This window comes from Haliotis asinina, chromosome 2 (assembly GCF_037392515.1).
Source record: "Haliotis asinina isolate JCU_RB_2024 chromosome 2, JCU_Hal_asi_v2, whole genome shotgun sequence".
Lineage (NCBI taxonomy): Eukaryota > Metazoa > Mollusca > Gastropoda > Lepetellida > Haliotidae > Haliotis > Haliotis asinina.
Genome location: NC_090281.1, coordinates 35,845,911 through 35,863,370, shown reverse-complemented (window position 1 = coordinate 35,863,370; position 17,460 = coordinate 35,845,911). Strand labels below are relative to the sequence as shown.

The 17,460-nt window shown below is 40.2% G+C and overlaps 1 protein-coding gene across 2 annotated transcripts; it reads right to left on the bottom strand.

Annotated features, from left to right (window-relative positions):
- Positions 1–2,061: 2,061 nt before the first annotated feature.
- LOC137272511 (crystal protein-like) lies at positions 2,062–12,140 on the bottom strand. Of its 2 annotated transcripts, XM_067804897.1 has the most exons (5): positions 11,907–12,140; positions 10,396–10,510; positions 9,039–9,228; positions 5,557–5,687; positions 2,062–3,234 (listed from the first exon to the last, which is right to left on the bottom strand). In XM_067804897.1, the coding sequence occupies exons 1-5, from the start codon at positions 12,071–12,073 to the stop codon at positions 2,260–2,262; spliced, it is 1,578 nt and encodes a 525-aa protein (XP_067660998.1). In that variant the 5' UTR covers positions 12,074–12,140; the 3' UTR covers positions 2,062–2,259. The 2 variants fall into 2 exon arrangements, with proteins under 2 accessions (XP_067660998.1, XP_067660999.1); XM_067804898.1 differs by lacking the exons at positions 10,396–10,510; positions 11,907–12,140 and adding an exon at positions 10,126–10,207.
- Between the last annotated feature and the right edge of the window lie 5,320 nt (positions 12,141–17,460).

The following is a 17,460-nucleotide window of genomic DNA, read 5'->3' as shown; positions in this document are numbered from 1 at the left end:
CAAGGGCGATGGCTGCGCATTCCTGGAGTTTGAATAACCAAGATGTTCTGACATACATTAAACCATACTATTAGCATCCAGTCAGGATGCGAAGGGGACTTCGAGGCTGTATATTGCAGTGAATCGAATGAATGACGTCATTGGCATCTAGTTCAAAGACGATTGTCGGCATTTTTATAATGGACGGGCTTCCGCCGGTTGTGGTTTAAAATCTGCAAAAATTTATTTAACAGTGTTAAATGTTTCAAGTTTAAATCACTGAAAACATTTGATTTAATTTAAGCAAAACAGAGGTAAGGAAATGTGGTTTTAAGGCGCATTTAGCAACATTCCAGCAATATCACGCCGGGGGACAGCAGAAATTGTCTTCCCTGAAATTGATTCCGGATGTCACGCTTATGTGTCGAAACTGATCATGGCTACAACCCACCATTGTTTTGACTAACGCTATTCTCGGATTACATTGTATTGTGGTCTAATTGTGAAAATAGCAAACACTCCCATTTAAATTAAAAAGGAACCACTGTCAGATGAGAGATTCACCTGAGGAAATATACACATGCCTCGCCGTTTTCACATATCAGCCAAACTGCAAATCTAAATACTGAATCTGATGTAATTTTCTAATGGTCTAGGATGCATTTTAATATATAATTTACCTCATAATATCCTCCGTCTGTGGACAACAGCTGCCAACAGCAGGGATAAGCTAAACACGAGTGCAGGTCAAATATGTTAGAAGTTCTATCCAATTAAACACTGGCCACACATGGAATCAAAATTGGATGGGTCATTTATAAATTTGAGAATTATTCGGGAAAATCGTAGATACGATAAATGAAACGGACTTTCATGGTAAAGTATAGGAGAATGGTCCTTTGTTACTTTGGGTGACCACAAAGTTCACACACATAAGTTACGAAATTATAACACAGCACTAAATTAGAGTCAGTCGTGAATATGAAAGGGCCTAATATTGCACCATTCACTAAAAATTCAAGTCTCTGGTTTCGTCGAATATATACTGCCTATGATCTATTTAAACAGCCTAACGCTAGTGTTTCGATTGGTTCTCGGTTTGCAATGAGCGCTGTTTACTGTGTGCGAGGCCAGAACAAAGTCAGTGTCTGAACACACAGCCTTGTCTTGTCCCACAGTATGGTCCTTGGCTTGGGCATTGAAGTGAAGGATAAAATGTTTTGCAATACATTGGACGTATACAAAGCGTACTTGTTCAGATACTACGCACGCTGAAAGAAGTCAAAGCGAATGCCGACGTATTGCATGAATGTGTGATGGAGTGAGTGTATACACTGAAACAGAAAGCGGCCTTGCGCAGTTGAACTAACTGGATATCGGCGCTATACAAATATCTAGTAGTAGTAGTAAAGACTTTGTAAATCCTGAGAATCAAAAAGTAAGCATTAAGAACGGAATTACTGTGGAATATGAAAATGGTCAGATGAAGTTTAGGTGATCACGTCAGGCCTTGGGGCCTGTTCAAAGATAGAACTGTGAGACTATAATCTCACACACAGGATGGATAGACATGAATATATCCAACTACTATCAATTATAAATTATTGTACGTTTTATCATACGCTTGGGAATAAGGCGTAAATCGACTTCAGGCCTCCCTAAGTAATTGAATGAATTACGGCAAAATTGAAGGAATTGCATCTCAAATGTAAACAAACGCAGCCCACTCGCGAAACAATTGCAGCGATATCGGTAGTTTAGCGGTAATAACAGAAACACGTCGTCCCTATCGGAAGCAATGTCGGTAATACTGGAAACACGCTCGCCCATCTTCGGTCGCGAGCGGAAACTCACGCAGCAAAACATGGCGTCGTTGGAAGAAGAACCCGTCTCGGTGAGTTTTGTTTTAGTTCCTACTATTACATTTTTACACTTATCCATCTCTGACCACCCGTGTTGAATGCGTTTAGGTATGAGGTATTGTCGGGGCAATAGCTTATGTGTTTACGAAAAGATTGTCACTGCAGAGTTCACAAGTCACGCCCCTGGAGGTTGTTTACATCTAAACATCGAAGTCGTGCCGAGATAATATGAATAACTTTATAGCATAGCATAGCATAGCATGAAAGAATGTTACAATATTATAATTAATACACAACTTCAGTAAAAGTAATATTGAATTCAGGAAAATTACATTAATTTTGTTTTCAAAATTTGAATGACAGCAAAAGTTATTCTAAACGATACAGCAGATAAGGAGAACAATTTTATTTTAAAACATCAACCAGCAATTTGGTACCCTTGTTCATTCATAGCTGCGCATTTCTTATTTTCAGCCTCTTTTACAATTACCCGTGGCTCTTTGAAAACCATAACCATGCGCCCTGACGAGACGTTCCTTTGGTATCTTGGCCATTCAGGCAAAGTCCCCAAACTATTCGGGTTTCCGTATTTAGCAAAGTTGGTCCAGTAGCCAATCATGGAGGAGGACAGTTTCTCATCACCGGAAGTGACGTCATACCCAATCAGACGAGGCGTATCATAAAGGAAAGGCAGTTCAACCCCGTGACAGGCCTTGTTAACACAGTAGGTAGCACTTCCCCATGCGTCTATAGATAATGGTTGCCCAAACCGATAAACCCAAACGTTTTTGGACACAGATAAAATGTCCGCGAACAATTTACTTGGGCAAGAAAACATGAAATCTGTGATCACTTCCGATAAAGCTGGGCGCGCATCGCCCCGCACAGTATACAGGCTGGAAATGGTCGAGCTGTTTGGAATAAACATGCCCAGAACAAATGAAAACATAAATTTTGGAACCCCGTGTGGTAAGGCTCCATAAACATATGCGAGACCCTCATCTGACGTCGTGCCTATAATGATGTCTTTGTCGATTGAGGTCGTTGCTAAGGTTGACAATAAATTCCCTGAAATATTTCTCCCATCGATAACAGGTCCCCAGGCTTCAAACTGCATAGCGGCATTGTCAGATATTTGATTGTTTGGGGTAGACTTTTGAGCTTGTAAGACATCAGAAGCAGATTTTGAAAGGAAACATTGCGTATCTCTCGAACTGCAGCCGAGATGTCTGGCAAAAAGGTCTGTTTGTCTCTCAGCTTCTATCGTGTTTCTGAAGGGCAGGGCCATGGGCGAACTTTGAATTATTGCGCGCTGAAAGTAGCGTGAGACTGACGGAGTGACTAGATGAACGCACACCGATTGTGCACCAGCGCTTTGTCCAAATATGGTAATCTGAAATAGAGAAGACATTTGATTATGTCTGAATCCACAAAATTTCAATTCATCTTTAGAGGAACAAATATACCTTCGAAACATTTATATATCCAAAAGACAGACAGTCCGACAGACAGATTTATTCAACAGAGAGGCCTTGGGTCCATAACTCATACATTTAGCTGATGAGTATGATGAGTGATATATATGATTAGTTGGTGAATATATATCATCACCATGCAAACATAAGTATGAAAATATGTTAATAGTGGTGGGTCAGTGTTTCCATCCTTAATATGGATACATATACAGTCATTCACTAGGCATGGGAAAGACATTACTATGTACCAACAGTAACTGCAAAGCTAGGGGCTTATGGATTAACAATGATGGTTCTCATTTTCCATACTTTACATAAACACATATGAAAAGTTAGTGTATCAGTAATAGCTCATTACAAAAAAATAATAATGCAAACTCTCGCAGCAAGGTTGAATGAATATGGGTTAATGGTGTTGACTCAATTTCTATATCTTATACAAGTATAAACCTATACTATGCAAGGTGATGTCTGTAAATTCACCATATCTTGCGACACATAATGAGATTTAACATAAGGCACAAGCGGGTATGCATATTTCTTTCTAAGATTTTCATAGGTTTCACAGATGAACAGTACATGCAGCTCATCTTCTTTCTTGTTACATTTACCGGTTTCTATAGCAAAAAAAAAAAATGGCATCGAAATCTAGCCAATGAGCATTGTAAGTTATAAGGAATATCACCTAACAAATATACTTCTACATTTAGCAGCGGTTTAAACTGTCTATAGTAATTACACTTAGAGGAAGTGCTTAAACTCGAAGTCCGCGACTGCTGCAAAGTATCTGAAAGCCTTTGCCTGAATAAAGAAATGAAAGATTGTATGAAACCAACCTGCTTGGAAGCCCAGACAAAAGCAAAACCGAATCTAAATAGAATCTCTCGAACGTGTGTGACCCAAGGAGTACAGCCAACATTATCGAGGGACATAAGCATCTGATAACACTGATTGTGTACCCTACTAGTAGGTGAAGTAATGAGCCGACATCAGTATTTAACAGCTCTGGTCATGTATACCAGCTGTAGAGGTAAACGCCCACATTCTCCTAATACCATATTATCAGATGTAGATGGACTAACTCTAAGAATCCACTTACAAAGTTTCACATGTGCTCTTTCTACTTCTTTACTATGATATATAATACTGAGCCACAACACACAATTGGCACAACCATACCATAGAATATCTTTAATAAATCTTTACATGGCATACCTCCACCCCTCGTAGAATACCTACAAATTCACATAATAGCTTTATTTGCTTGTGAGCGAAGGCAAAATTGTGCCCTGCTCCAGGATAGTTTGGGAGTGAATACAAAGAATAAATATCTATATGAAGAAACAGTATCTATTCGTTTTCCTTGAAAATACCATTTTTCATATGATCGAAGTGGACCACCATTGCGAAATACCATTATTTTAGTTTTTTCCAACTTAACCTTCATTCCAGTTTGATCACAATTCTTTTCCAAGGCAAAGATCTTATAACAAATCTGTCTGTCTGTCTATATCTAAAAGGGTCGGTTGGTATTTATACAGGAATGTGAATGAATTCAGAAGACACCTTTGTTCAACCTAGAGGTTGAAAACCATTTTGGGATAATGACGTTTAGTGACACTTAGAATTTATTGTAGATGACCAAGATATTTTATGGATTAAGCTTCTTTATGCTTTCCACACAACATTTCGGGATCATTACGTACAGGTCCCTTCATCAGGTGAAGTGACAGTCTCTTGTCACGTTGTCTGATGAAGCAGAGGCGGATACAGCTTTTGAGATCGGGGACTGCACACTTTATTTTCACTCGAGGTTCAATGGTCATGTAACAAATTTCAGGACAAAGGAGGTGGGGTTGGGGGTTGGGAGTTGCACCCCCTTCTTGATCTGCCTATGTGAAGTCATAAAGGACAGGTATAGTGCAAAGTAGCATTTGGCTCATTTAGAAATGTGAATTTTGCTATGTAGTGCTATCGACTGATTGCAACTGTTGAGACGCTGATACAAATTAATCGAACGTAAACACGAGAAACTATTGATCAATCGATAGTATGTGAGCCTATCGAGAGTTTAGTAATTGACTTCCATTGATAAATACGCAGAGCAAACTTCAAACGAGACAATTCAAGGAGAGTGACGTTATATTAATAGTTAGCCGCTATAGTATGTTGCAACAGACTGTCGCTGCCGCAATAGTTGTTCCACCCTCAATGGTCGCTCCTAGTAATATGACCCTCACCTTGTGGTTGTCGCCACCGAAAGCCCGAATGTTGTGATGAACCCATTTCAACGCCAGCTGTTGATCAAGCAGACCGTAATTGCCCCCAACGACGTCGCCATTCACAACCCGAGGTAGAAAACCAAATGCTCCTGAAAATGTTAAAGAAAGACAAAGTATACGTATATTTATCTCGTTGTTTAAAGTCGTAGAAAACGGATAATTTATGCATCAATATTCTAACACATGATGGTGAATGTGAATAACTTGTCATCGTAAGACTAACATGACTACGAAACTAAGTAATTCCAGTAACATTTACAGATCTTTCACTGAGAATCTGAAAATGAACCCTCGATCAGTCCCCCAATGTTTAAAAAAGAGAAAAAACACGTAGATCGGGGTTGTGTAAATGTAAGTAGGTACCTCTTAATCATACAATGCTTCCTCTCAAAAGTGCTAAAAAATGAAAATGTGCTATGAATTCTTTGAGACGACCCATAATGTGCAAACACCATCGGCACATCACCTTGTAGACGCAAGATATTTTATATTGTTGTGTTTATGATGGATCACTTATCGATCAGCTTGACACCGAATGTTCAGTCAGACTAAAAACTAAGCGATCATTGATAACAGTGTTTTCACACAATGCTATCCAGATGTTGCTCGATGATGAGGTGGGTTGATAGCACTTAGCTAAGGCGAGCATAGGAAACATACATGTCCATCAATAATGTTTATTTTTAACTGGTAGGCCTGAATGTTTAAAAAGAATACCCATAAGTATGTTTCGCAAAGACTTAAGATACAATATCTGTCTCTAAGACTTGTAGATTCATTTGATGCATTCTCTAAAAATATTTTTTTTTTTTTTAAAAATTGATACAAATCGTATTTGTTCGACGATGCTTCCGGAAACAGTCTTACGGAATTTGGCATTCCAAACACCCAAGATTCGCGAAGATCAGTGTTAGAACTGGCCTTAAGTAACCCATGCTTGTCGTAAGAGGCGACCAATGGGATCGGGTGGTCAGACTCGCTGACTTGGTTGACACATGTTATCGTATCCCAGTTACATGTGCCAGCCAGGTCAGCGAGTCTGACCATCCGGTCGCGTTAGTCACCTCTTACGATTTTAAGCCGGACCTTCACGGGTCAGAATATAAATAAGGGTTATCAGAAAATCTACATTCTGCAGACAAAAAGTAAGTGTATAACATCTACAACTACATTAACATTACAATTCTGTCAGAAACACAAACATTCATCAATGCCATGTCTACGACTAACAGTTTTTCTTCTTCTTTTTTTCTTTTTGATAAAGTAACTCGTCTAATCTAAGCAAACATAAATATCTCCTAAACTCGTTTTTTCTTATATTCATGATATAATATTCCTTATTTATGTAAGCATCTTTTCCGGCTACCTGGTTGGCCTAGAGGCGGCCACGTGCCCGTCGACAAAAAAGCGTATTGACTCCAACCCAAGTCCGACCAAAAGTCATATTGACTTGAGTTACTTAAAATAAGCTATGACGTCAAGTTATGACGCCATTCTGTTGTTTACATTACATCATATTGGTGATTGGAATGTCAACCGCTTCACTCCAGGAAAACGTATGCTCCGTAGAGGCAATGTATACGGCGCCTTATCACATGAAGATAAAAAAAATTAAGACAGCATCGAGACCGAATCAAAATATAATTCTTTTCAATTGAGGATTTGTTTTCAAAAGCAATAATGTAATTCATCAAAACACTTGTGAAATGTAAATATTTTGGACTTGACTACGTGACCAAAATCTTCCCTGAACGTCAGTCGGCCATCACTGTCGGGCTAGTCGTCATGTTGAGAAGTGTTCACAAGGAAGAAGATTATAGGGAGCATTTGATTAGGGGCGGCAAACTCAACAGCAAAAATGAATGTGAATAACAGGGAACAGTATGTCTCAAATAATTGAGCTTAATGTTCTTCATCGGAGGACGAGTTACTGTAAATAATTCGGCCACGTTTTTGCGCAGGATGCCAGTGACGCCTTCTCATCTCGGCTTGGTATTCCCACGTGTCGAGATTCGATGTTTGGGTCTGAAAACACAGCCTACAACCTCGAACGAAAACGATTTCAAGCCTATTGTGTTCAGATTTGGGAAGTGTTTTTGACCTCTACAGAAGAAACCACGGGAGGCATGGCAGTGACAGTATGTTTGGGCGGGAGAACGCGAAGGGGTGCGGCCGACAGTGGCAGTGATAGAGATACAAGAGCGCCGCTCGTTGTGTGTTACTGTGCAGTCCTGACAACATACACGCAGAAGGTATTCAATCTCCTGATAATATTCACAACTCTTCCAACCAATTTTGACGAAATCAATAACTTTTACGGGCGACATCGTATTTGTTTACACTCATGAGAGACCTACTAGACGTATTTGTTTACTTATTTTTATAGATTGTTTTATTTTCGTTTTTATTACAGAAACTATTACTATTAAACTATTGCCGAGTTATTACGGCATTGAAAATAATGCTAGTAACCACACTAAATGAAATACATTCTATCTAATTCCATAGAAGTGTTTTCGTTTTACATGCTCTCAGCTGTGAAAAATTTTGAATGAAAATCATGAATGGAATGAATGAATGATGAAAGTAGTACCAGTAATGTCAAAGTTCACGTATTAGCCAATCAAATCACTCGAAGGTGTTATGAAACACCTTTACGAAGTACCACGTGGGTAATAAATTACTTTTCGCAATAGCCTTCAAATTCGTCCTCGGTCAATATTCCTTTTCGCAATAGCCTTCGTCCTCGGTCAATATTGCTTTTCGCGGGTCCATAAAAACAGGTATCGACATGATATCTTTGATAGGCATTCTAGAAGTTGAGTAGATGAAGAATGAGGACTATGATTTATGGATATACAACTTCTTTTATTCAGTGAGTGCGACGTTTCGAGATATATACTAATGTTGTCAAGCAAGTGGTACAGGGTAATGAATTTGTCGGGGAATATATACATGACTTGTTGTTACCATGAATGAGAAGACGATGAGTTGTTTGTACAATTAATGGGGTCGATGCGGTATACGCTTGTGAGTATGAGTATTGACCTCATCACCAGTATAGTATCGAAATGCCATCGAAAACCGATTTTAACTGGAGATACTATTTTAACCTATCAGATGTACTTATGTTATTAAAACTGTATACAACTATAGACTGGTGATAAGGTCAATACCTGTTTTTATGGGCCCGCGAAAAAGCAATACTGACCTCGGACCTCGGAAAACAGATATTGGCCGAAATTAATAGCTGGCTAATTTGGGGATGGTTAGGTCGGAAATTTGTTACTGTCAAGTGACATCCAACAGACCATTTTGAAATGTATGTAACGCTGTTTGTCACTGGAAGTCCTAAACAAGCTCGCAAAGTACGTTGACCTACTAACGGGCCCTAAGACTGAGCCATAGTTGTGTCGGCAGGGATGTGAAAATATACATACCTATTCTATAGTTGATCGTGACCAGTATAACATTTCCCTTCTTCACAAACACATCGCCGTTGAATAAGGGTGAGCTCCCAGAGTAAGACAGGAAATTTCCACCGTGTATAAACACCATGACAGCATACCCCGATCCCCCAGGATTACCCCTAGGGACGAACACGTTCAGGCTTAGGCAGTCCTCGGACATCTGGATGTACACAAGACGTAATGGTATGAATGCGTTTAGTTTTACGCTGCTTTTAGAAGTATTACAACAATATCCCGTACAGGACGCCAGAAATGGACTTTACACATTGCACCCATTTAGGGAATCGGGGACTTTAGCATGTAGAGCGGGCGCTTTAACCACTGGGCCACAGCGTCTAATGGCTAATGACCAGTGCAATGTATTTCGGGCTGATACCTGAAAACGGAAACGGTCAGAAAGAAATATGTTTTTATTAGAAATTGTTGGATAATTAGTACTTTTAGTGAGTAGGTTTAATTTTACGCCACCTTTAGAGAAAAATCACCTCCTGGAACACTAGAACTGGGCTTCAGTATACCCATGAGGGCAATCGAACCAGGGTCTTCGGTGTGACTAGCGAACACTTTAACCACTTGGCTCCCCCACCGGCCCTACTTTTAGTGAGTGAGTTAATGAGTGATTTCTTGTGCAACATGAATGGTATTTGAGGAAAGCTGGTACTGATCCATGTCTTAGACCGGCACTTCGGTGGACATGATGCTGAAAAATTTCATAACGAACAGGGATTCGAACCCGGCCAAAGAAATCAGGACAGTGTGGGTAGCGGTTAGAATCTTTCCCGTTGTAATTACATGTAATAATCGGATAAACACAAATATCTTGAAAACACTCATTAATGCGATTGCAAAAGAAACACGAGTGTGTGATACTGACAATCGCTACGCGTTAATACGTATTTTGAATTCGCATTTTAGGGCTTATTGGGGTTCCAGGTTCACCAATCGTTTGCTCGTCACGCCGAAGGTTTCGTATATTTACATGGGTACGATGTATGAGGTCCATTTCTGGTGTTCCCCTGCCGTGATATTGCTGAAAGCGGCGTAAAACCATACTTACCCACTAAAGGCCCATTAAAATCAGAACGTTTTGCCAGTTGTAATTACGTAGACCAGGTAGTTTTGTTGAAATATCACGTCGCAGTTCAACTGAATAACCAAGGGAGACGCTTTTAGAAGATTGTGATCACTTTTCCTTGTTCCAAACATGCATTCAGAGCAGCAGGCGGGGAAACAACAAATACCTCTTATCAACGTCTTTGGTACAAAACCACCACCTGTCCTACGGAGGTGGTGTGCATATATGAAACACGAACTGTTGTACATTTACCTTGGGGACACAGAGATGGGGAGGTGAGGAGGGACAGTCTTGGTAGCACATGGGACCCACTCGTGTAGCCTCGAAGGGTCGACTCCATGGGGACGGGGCTGTCGGTGTCTGGAATCTTCAACAGATAAATACAGTCCTTTTAATTCTGCATTGGAATTTGGATTTTGTCATGTTGTATCAGATATCTGTTGAGGGCATGGTGTTTGAATAACCTGACCGATCTGTTTTTTCTTTCAAACAAATTGCTGTTAGGCGCGTATTCTTTAGCGTAATGCAGTCATTACGTCAATATCAGATATCTATTGAGGACATTGTTTTTGAACCATCTGACCGATCTGATTTTCCAACCAAAGAACTGTTAAGCGCACAAGCTAAATCTTTTCTTTGCAGTTTTTTTTTTATATTTTGGTTGACAAACTTCATGAGAATCATCATCTTCAAAACAGATTCTTGTGCCGCTGTCAGGCAGGAATGCCGGCTTGGAAACGGTACAACAGTCTGCATCGAAAAAGAAGTTGGTATCCACAAAGCTTGACAGTGTATACTGAACAGAAAAAGAATCGTAAGTTTGATTCTTGTCACTTTACCATGACCAATACATAAATATGAATGGTTACTTTTATTTTTAAACGTGTTTCTTTTGCTGTTCAGTACATGTACAGTACTTACAAACTGAAATGCCACAGAAGTTATATCAGGAAGGTAAAAATAAACACAAGCCCATACAATATGATCACGTTGAGACTAGGGTATTTAGAAATACAGAGGGAGCACTTGGACCACTCCGAGTCAACAAGGATTTTTGGTTCTATGGGTCCCCTAGATGACTCGGCATGCTCTTACTATCAATCACTGGAGTGAATATTACTTAGTGCGACGTTAACCACCAGTGGGGTTGAGGTCAGGACTATTTTCACATTCCTCCAAAGAAAAAGTCATTTTAGCAGATTCCTCTGAACATGGTACAGCATGACACACTGATTATAATAACAGGTGTGGGTTCCCTGTTTGGGGTACGATGACGTAACACCAAGACACCAATGCCCATCTCTTCCAGGCGGTGGCGATAGGGTAGCCTTCTGGGCAAACCTTGCGTTCGTCTCACCGAATACCCTTGTTAGAAGACATTGCACAATTCATGTGGGGAATCGAACCCGGGCCTAATGCGTGACGAGCGACCAATTCACCACAAGCCCACCCCACTGCTCCTGACCCTTCGTGATGATTTCAGTGGTATATGCGCATAGAAAGCAAAAGTAACGATTTAAAACGACGATTTTGTCCCTAAAAATACCCATTATTTTTCTTACGATAAACAGTCTGAATATCCTAGAAGATTGCTAGCTCTGGAATTACAAAAATGTATATTTTGACTTACCGCAAGTCAGCAAAAAAAAGTATATAAAAGCACATCGATTATTTTATTACGAATCAACCTCGACGGGTAAATTTGATAAAATATACTTCAGAAAAGTGATTTACAAAAATAACAACAGAAGAAATAAACATACCTTTTTGCCGAGCCATATGTTATCCCCAAATATTGTTTGCTGTTCTCTGTGATTAATCCTCGCACCGGACCGGACCTTGTGTAAATAATTTCAGTCATACGCTTAAGTGGAAGGACGTTTTGAAAAGCAAAAATTGTTGAAGTCAACAAAAAAGCTGTCGAGTTCATTGTTAATATCGCGAGGTACGGTAGTTTCAGAAATGTATCCACGGGAAGGTCAACTCAGGCAGGGAATAATAAACAGATGTGTTTGATGCCTCTATATATGCACAGGCAACGGAACTAGAGGTGTGCGTCGGGGGTCGTATCAAACCATCATGCGATAATTACGAGCTAGAGATAGCGGTGACTTCATCGGTGAGTTACCAGTCAACATGCTGATATTCATTAAAGTTTCGTCAAAGTCGACAATGTCGCTTTGATATGACCAGACCTGTGTTTGAAATGGTATGCCTTCACTACGAGACCGAACTATGAAATCACGACATCTAACATATTCAGGTCCACGCTTCAGTACTTTACGACATGTGTGTTTGTTAAGGGCGATGACTGCGCATGTCTGGCGTGTAAATAACCAGGAAGTTCAGACATACATTGACCTATTTTATTACCAACCAATCAAGATGCGAATAGGACATTTTGCGAGGCTGTCGCGATGCATATATTGCAGTGAATCGAATGAATGACGTCATTGGCATCTTGTTCAGAGACGATTGTCGGCATTTAAATATTCGACTGGCTTCCACCGGTTGTGGTTTAAAATCTGTAAAGACTGATTAACAAATGTTTCAAGTTTATACCTTTGTATACATTTGATGTAATTGTACGCGAAACAAACAAAATTGTGGGAGTATGGTTTTACGGCGCGTTTAGCAACATTCCAGCAATCTTGACTGGGGACACCTGAGATGGGCTTCACAGATTGTGGCAATACAAAAATAATGATTCGTAATCTGTTTTTTTAACGCCAAACGGGGTGTGCTAGGACATTCGCCGATCCTCCTATGCACATCTGTCATTTAACTATGTCCGGATTTCGTTCCCTGAAATTTAGCCCGGATGTCATTCTTCCGTGTCGGAACTAATCACACTTCTGCGTATTCTAATTCCTTTTGAGTTGCGCAATGACATTTCTTTCATACAATACGCTGATCATATGCATCTCAGTCGTTTTGTTGAAGTTTTATATTGTAAGCGGCATAGTTTGCGGCATGCACGAAACGTTGCTGCGGACACTGTTAAGCAAGTCATAAGTTATAAATACGCAGCGAATCGACACAGCATCGATGGAGCGCTGTACGAGTTTGACATGTGTTCGCAAAGGATAAGCGGTTGATTCAACAATGCGCTGATCTCCTAGCCGCGTATACTGGACGTATACAAAGTTTCAGCGCAGACACTACGCACGCTGAACGAACTCAAACCGAATGCCGACGTATTGCACGAATCAGGACCGTCTGCCCTTCGATCGGACAGCGACTTGTTAATATTTATATCTTATGACAAAAGCACAGGTAGTGTAGCTACAAATTACTGTTTACAATAAGAGGCATCTTGAATAATGCAAGCATGGAGAATGACAACTTGGGTGAAATGTACGCTATAGAATGACCATATGTCACTACATTTGTATCATGTAATCATTAAATGACGTATATACCACAAAGGAAACCTGTATTTTGAATGAAAGGTTATGTACTTTTGATTTACGACATTCAGTAAATGCTTTGCAACGTAAAACACTAAAACGGAGAAGGAATGTGTGATGGCGTGAGTGTATACATTGAAACACGGATACGATTATCTTAGCAAGTAATACTGAAGAGTCAACAATATAAACAGAATGTAAACGAAATGACAAATAAGGCCTGTTGGGTAGGTAACATAGGTAACATAAACAAAACAAGAGAGGGGTATTCGCTGCGGAGGAAATAAGCACGAAAGTTGGTCGTTGGAGCTTGTTGGGGGCAAGTTGAGATGATTCATAGATTAGGTAAATTGAAAATGACGGTACTATGAAGATGGAGCAACTTGTCCGGGGACCTCGGTAGCAGTTCGTAGTATTCCATGAGACGTATATGGTTTGGAATCCACATCACAACCTTACAAATATAGTATTGGGGGTACAGAAGCGGGGAGTGAAAAAGTTAGGCACGGTTACGGTTTGGTGACCAATGGGCAAATGTCCGGGGTGGAAGACGGTGTTGGCTGTGACATAGGGACCCAGCTTTAGGCGGTAGCAACGCCCATGGTCGGAAGTCTGTTGCGCTCCCACTCTTGGTGTTGAGTCACAAGGAATCGTCTGAAAAACTATCTAAAAAGGCACCAGCATTCGGCTTAAGACGGAAGCTTTGCGGCTGAAGGCTTATGAAGTGACCATAGAGTGGGTTGACCAGCAACACAGTCTTAATAAGCCTGTTAAACGAAGATCATCGTCTTGTGGTTGCTGGAGGAACTACGGTAAAACTCCAAGGGCCCCCGAGTACTGACAATGTACCTCTCCCACATCCCCTATCGTCAGGCCGAAGTACGGGGTATACTGTAGTTCGGGTAAGGACACGCCATCCCTGGTGCAAGATCCTGACAGGTAAACGTCATCTACGTGCCAGGTAACGGAGTTGTTACCATACCTTGGAGAGTATTGTATCCAAAGTAACACCTGACGCATTGTTAATTTTGTAATATATTATTGAAAAAATAATGTGTTTGTTTGTTTGAATAGGCATTTACACGGTTTTGCTAGACAGTGTATTTAAGAGGATAGAGCTTGGCAGTTTAATCAAATTAACTGTTAAGTAGCCACATTACAGTTAATGACAGAGCTATACTTTGATAACTATATGCATTCAGTGCGCTTCGTCTGTAGGAAGTGGAATGTTGGTCGGTAGTTATTCTTTCTAAAGTTGATATATTCATTTTAATGATTAATTTTGTGCATTTATACGTGTTTTTAAATAAAAAGAAAAGAAAAGAATATATTTCTTCAGTGTAATTGTACGTGATGACCATCAAGTCAACGATTGGATTCGATATTGGTTAGTCAAAGGTCCAACAACGGGAGACTGCGATTTACAAAGATAATATGCTTCTTTGTCGTTTAAAGCTGCTCTTACAATAGTCCGCCCATGTGGCGATGATCTTCAAATTATCGAGTCTAGACCAGACAACCCAGTGATTGGCATCCTGAACATCGATCTAAGCAGTTGGCAGATATGACAATTGGGACGAGGTATGAACCGAGCAAATCAGACTAAATGGGCAGTACGATCCCGTTAGTCGCCTCCTACGCCAAGTATACGTTGCTAGAGATCTGCTGTTTCCAAGGACTAGACTGCATGCTGACTTCGTGATCAGGCGACTTGAGGGGAGACTACTATTTGATGTTTTGTTCGAAACCAGAAAAGAAAAATAAAACAGGCCTTCTACTGCTGGTTGTTTTCGAAAAAGCCATTGTAAATGGGGTGTTATAAAAATTTGGATTTGGCCCAAATCTGTCTTGAGATGGATCTCATCACTACAAATGCAACTTCCAGTGTTATTCAAAATGTCCATCTGTCCGGGTTCTTTCCAAATAATAGAGGCTATAGGCAGGGGGGTCCCATCTCCCCTTATCTTTTTGTTTGTAGCAGGGATCTAAAGTATCATGATTCGTGAAATGTAGATATTAAGGGTATTATTTTGAACTGCAAGGAATATAAGCTTGGCCAAAATGCAGACGACACCCTGCTTTTCTCTTGTTTTGGGGATGGCTCTACAATCAGCCCAAGGGCCACTATGGATACCCTCGCTTTATTATTCAAGATGTAGGGATTAAAAATTAGCATTGACAAAACAAAAACTTTATGGCCTGGAGCTGTGACAAATAGCCAGGATATGATCTGCACTGAGCATGGTTTAGATTGGAATACAGGACACATCGAGGCCTTAGGGGTGATATTAAATGTTACTTTGAGTGATCTGGAGTGATCATTGGGTTATTAACACAAGGACAAGACTATAAAGCTATTTCAAACATTCTTGGAACCTGGAGGAAAAGGAAGTTAACCATTCTTGGGAAGAGTACTGTATGTATGTATGTATGTATGTATGTATGTATGTATGTATGTATGTATGTATGTATGTATGTATGTATGTATGTATGTATGTATGTATGTATGTATGTATGTATGTATGTATGTATGTATGTATGTATGTATGTATGTATGTATGCGTGTATGTATGTATGTATGTATGTATGTATGTATGTATGTATGTATGTATGTATGTATACTTTGATACTTTGGCTGTATCTACTCTATTTTCATATCTTTACATCCCTCCTTAACTCTAATGGTCTATTGTCGTTTGATGATATCAAGACCAGACATCCAGCTAGAGGTGTCCCAGTGCCTTGGAGAGATGGAATCAGTAATAATAACTTTGCAAACCAAAGTCTGGTGATCAACGATGCAGCATACTCATTCTGTATCATCCAAGGGATGTGGAATGTTTTGTGACAAACTGACAAAAAAACCCGATGTTTTACCCGAGGTGTGTAGTTTCATCCCAATACCGTGGAGTAATATTCTCACTCAGTATAGAAAATGTACACGTGGCATAAGCTATTGGATTTCCAGTTCAGGCTTATTCAAATGGCCAAACAGATACCTGTAATCTTAGGGAACCTATAGTAAAACACTGCCATGCAACATGCGTCTCCTGTGTTGTACCATATCTTAATTACTGCAATATCAATCTTCACTCTACCTACAATGTACACCTTCTGAATGAAATGAATAGAAAATAGAAAGATTTATAAAAAATAGTCAGATGGGTACTAGGCGCTATATGAATGAACTATACATATGGAAATTAATTAAGCAACACCAAATTCAAAGACACATAAAAACTTAACAAAGTTTAACGAAGTAATTTTGATGATTGATTATTCAATTTTGATGTATTGACATACAGCATGAGCTTTTCATGGGTTGATATGACGCGCGTGAAGCTTGCACAGCGCACGTGCATTGCTTTAACCTCAACTTTCGAAAAATGCACTTTTTCCCTGGGGTGTTTACAAGCGCAGGTTGTCGATTGCATTCGGTTTTTCATTCATTTCAATGTCATGGCACGTAGGAAATTATCAGAGGCCACTCGTTGGCAAATAATCGGCATGAGGAATGCTGGTATGTCTCTAAGACAAATCGGGACTCAAATCGGACGACATCATTCCATAATTTCAAAACTTTTGAAAAAATACCGGGCCACTAATGAAGTTAAAGACCTGCCTAGACCAGGAAGACCCAGGAAGACCACAGTCCGGGAGGACAGAGCTTTACTGAGACTTGTACGGCGCAGGTCCTTCGACTCGAGCTCTCGGTTGAGACAGGAGTGGCTTCCAGGGAGACCCATCTCGAACAGGACTGTTCGGAATCGTCTGAAAGCTGCAGGATACCGGGCAAGGAGGCCAATCAAGCGACCCAGACTGTCTCCAGCCCATAAGGCAGCCCGACTGGCCTGGTGTAATGACCGTTTGCACTGGAACATTGCCTCTTGGAGGAAGGTCCATTTCT

Coding starts and splice junctions, on each gene's coding strand:
- LOC137272511 (XM_067804897.1), bottom strand. CDS start 12,073: ATGAACTCGACAGCTTTTTTGTTGACTTCAACAATTTTTGCTTTTCAA. Junction 9,229..10,395: donor CCCATCTCTGTGTCCCCAAG/GTAAATGTACAA, acceptor GTGTACATCCAG/ATGTCCGAGGACTGCCTAAG. Junction 3,235..5,556: donor TCGGTGGCGACAACCACAAG/GTGAGGGTCATA, acceptor TCTCTATTTCAG/ATTACCATATTTGGACAAAG.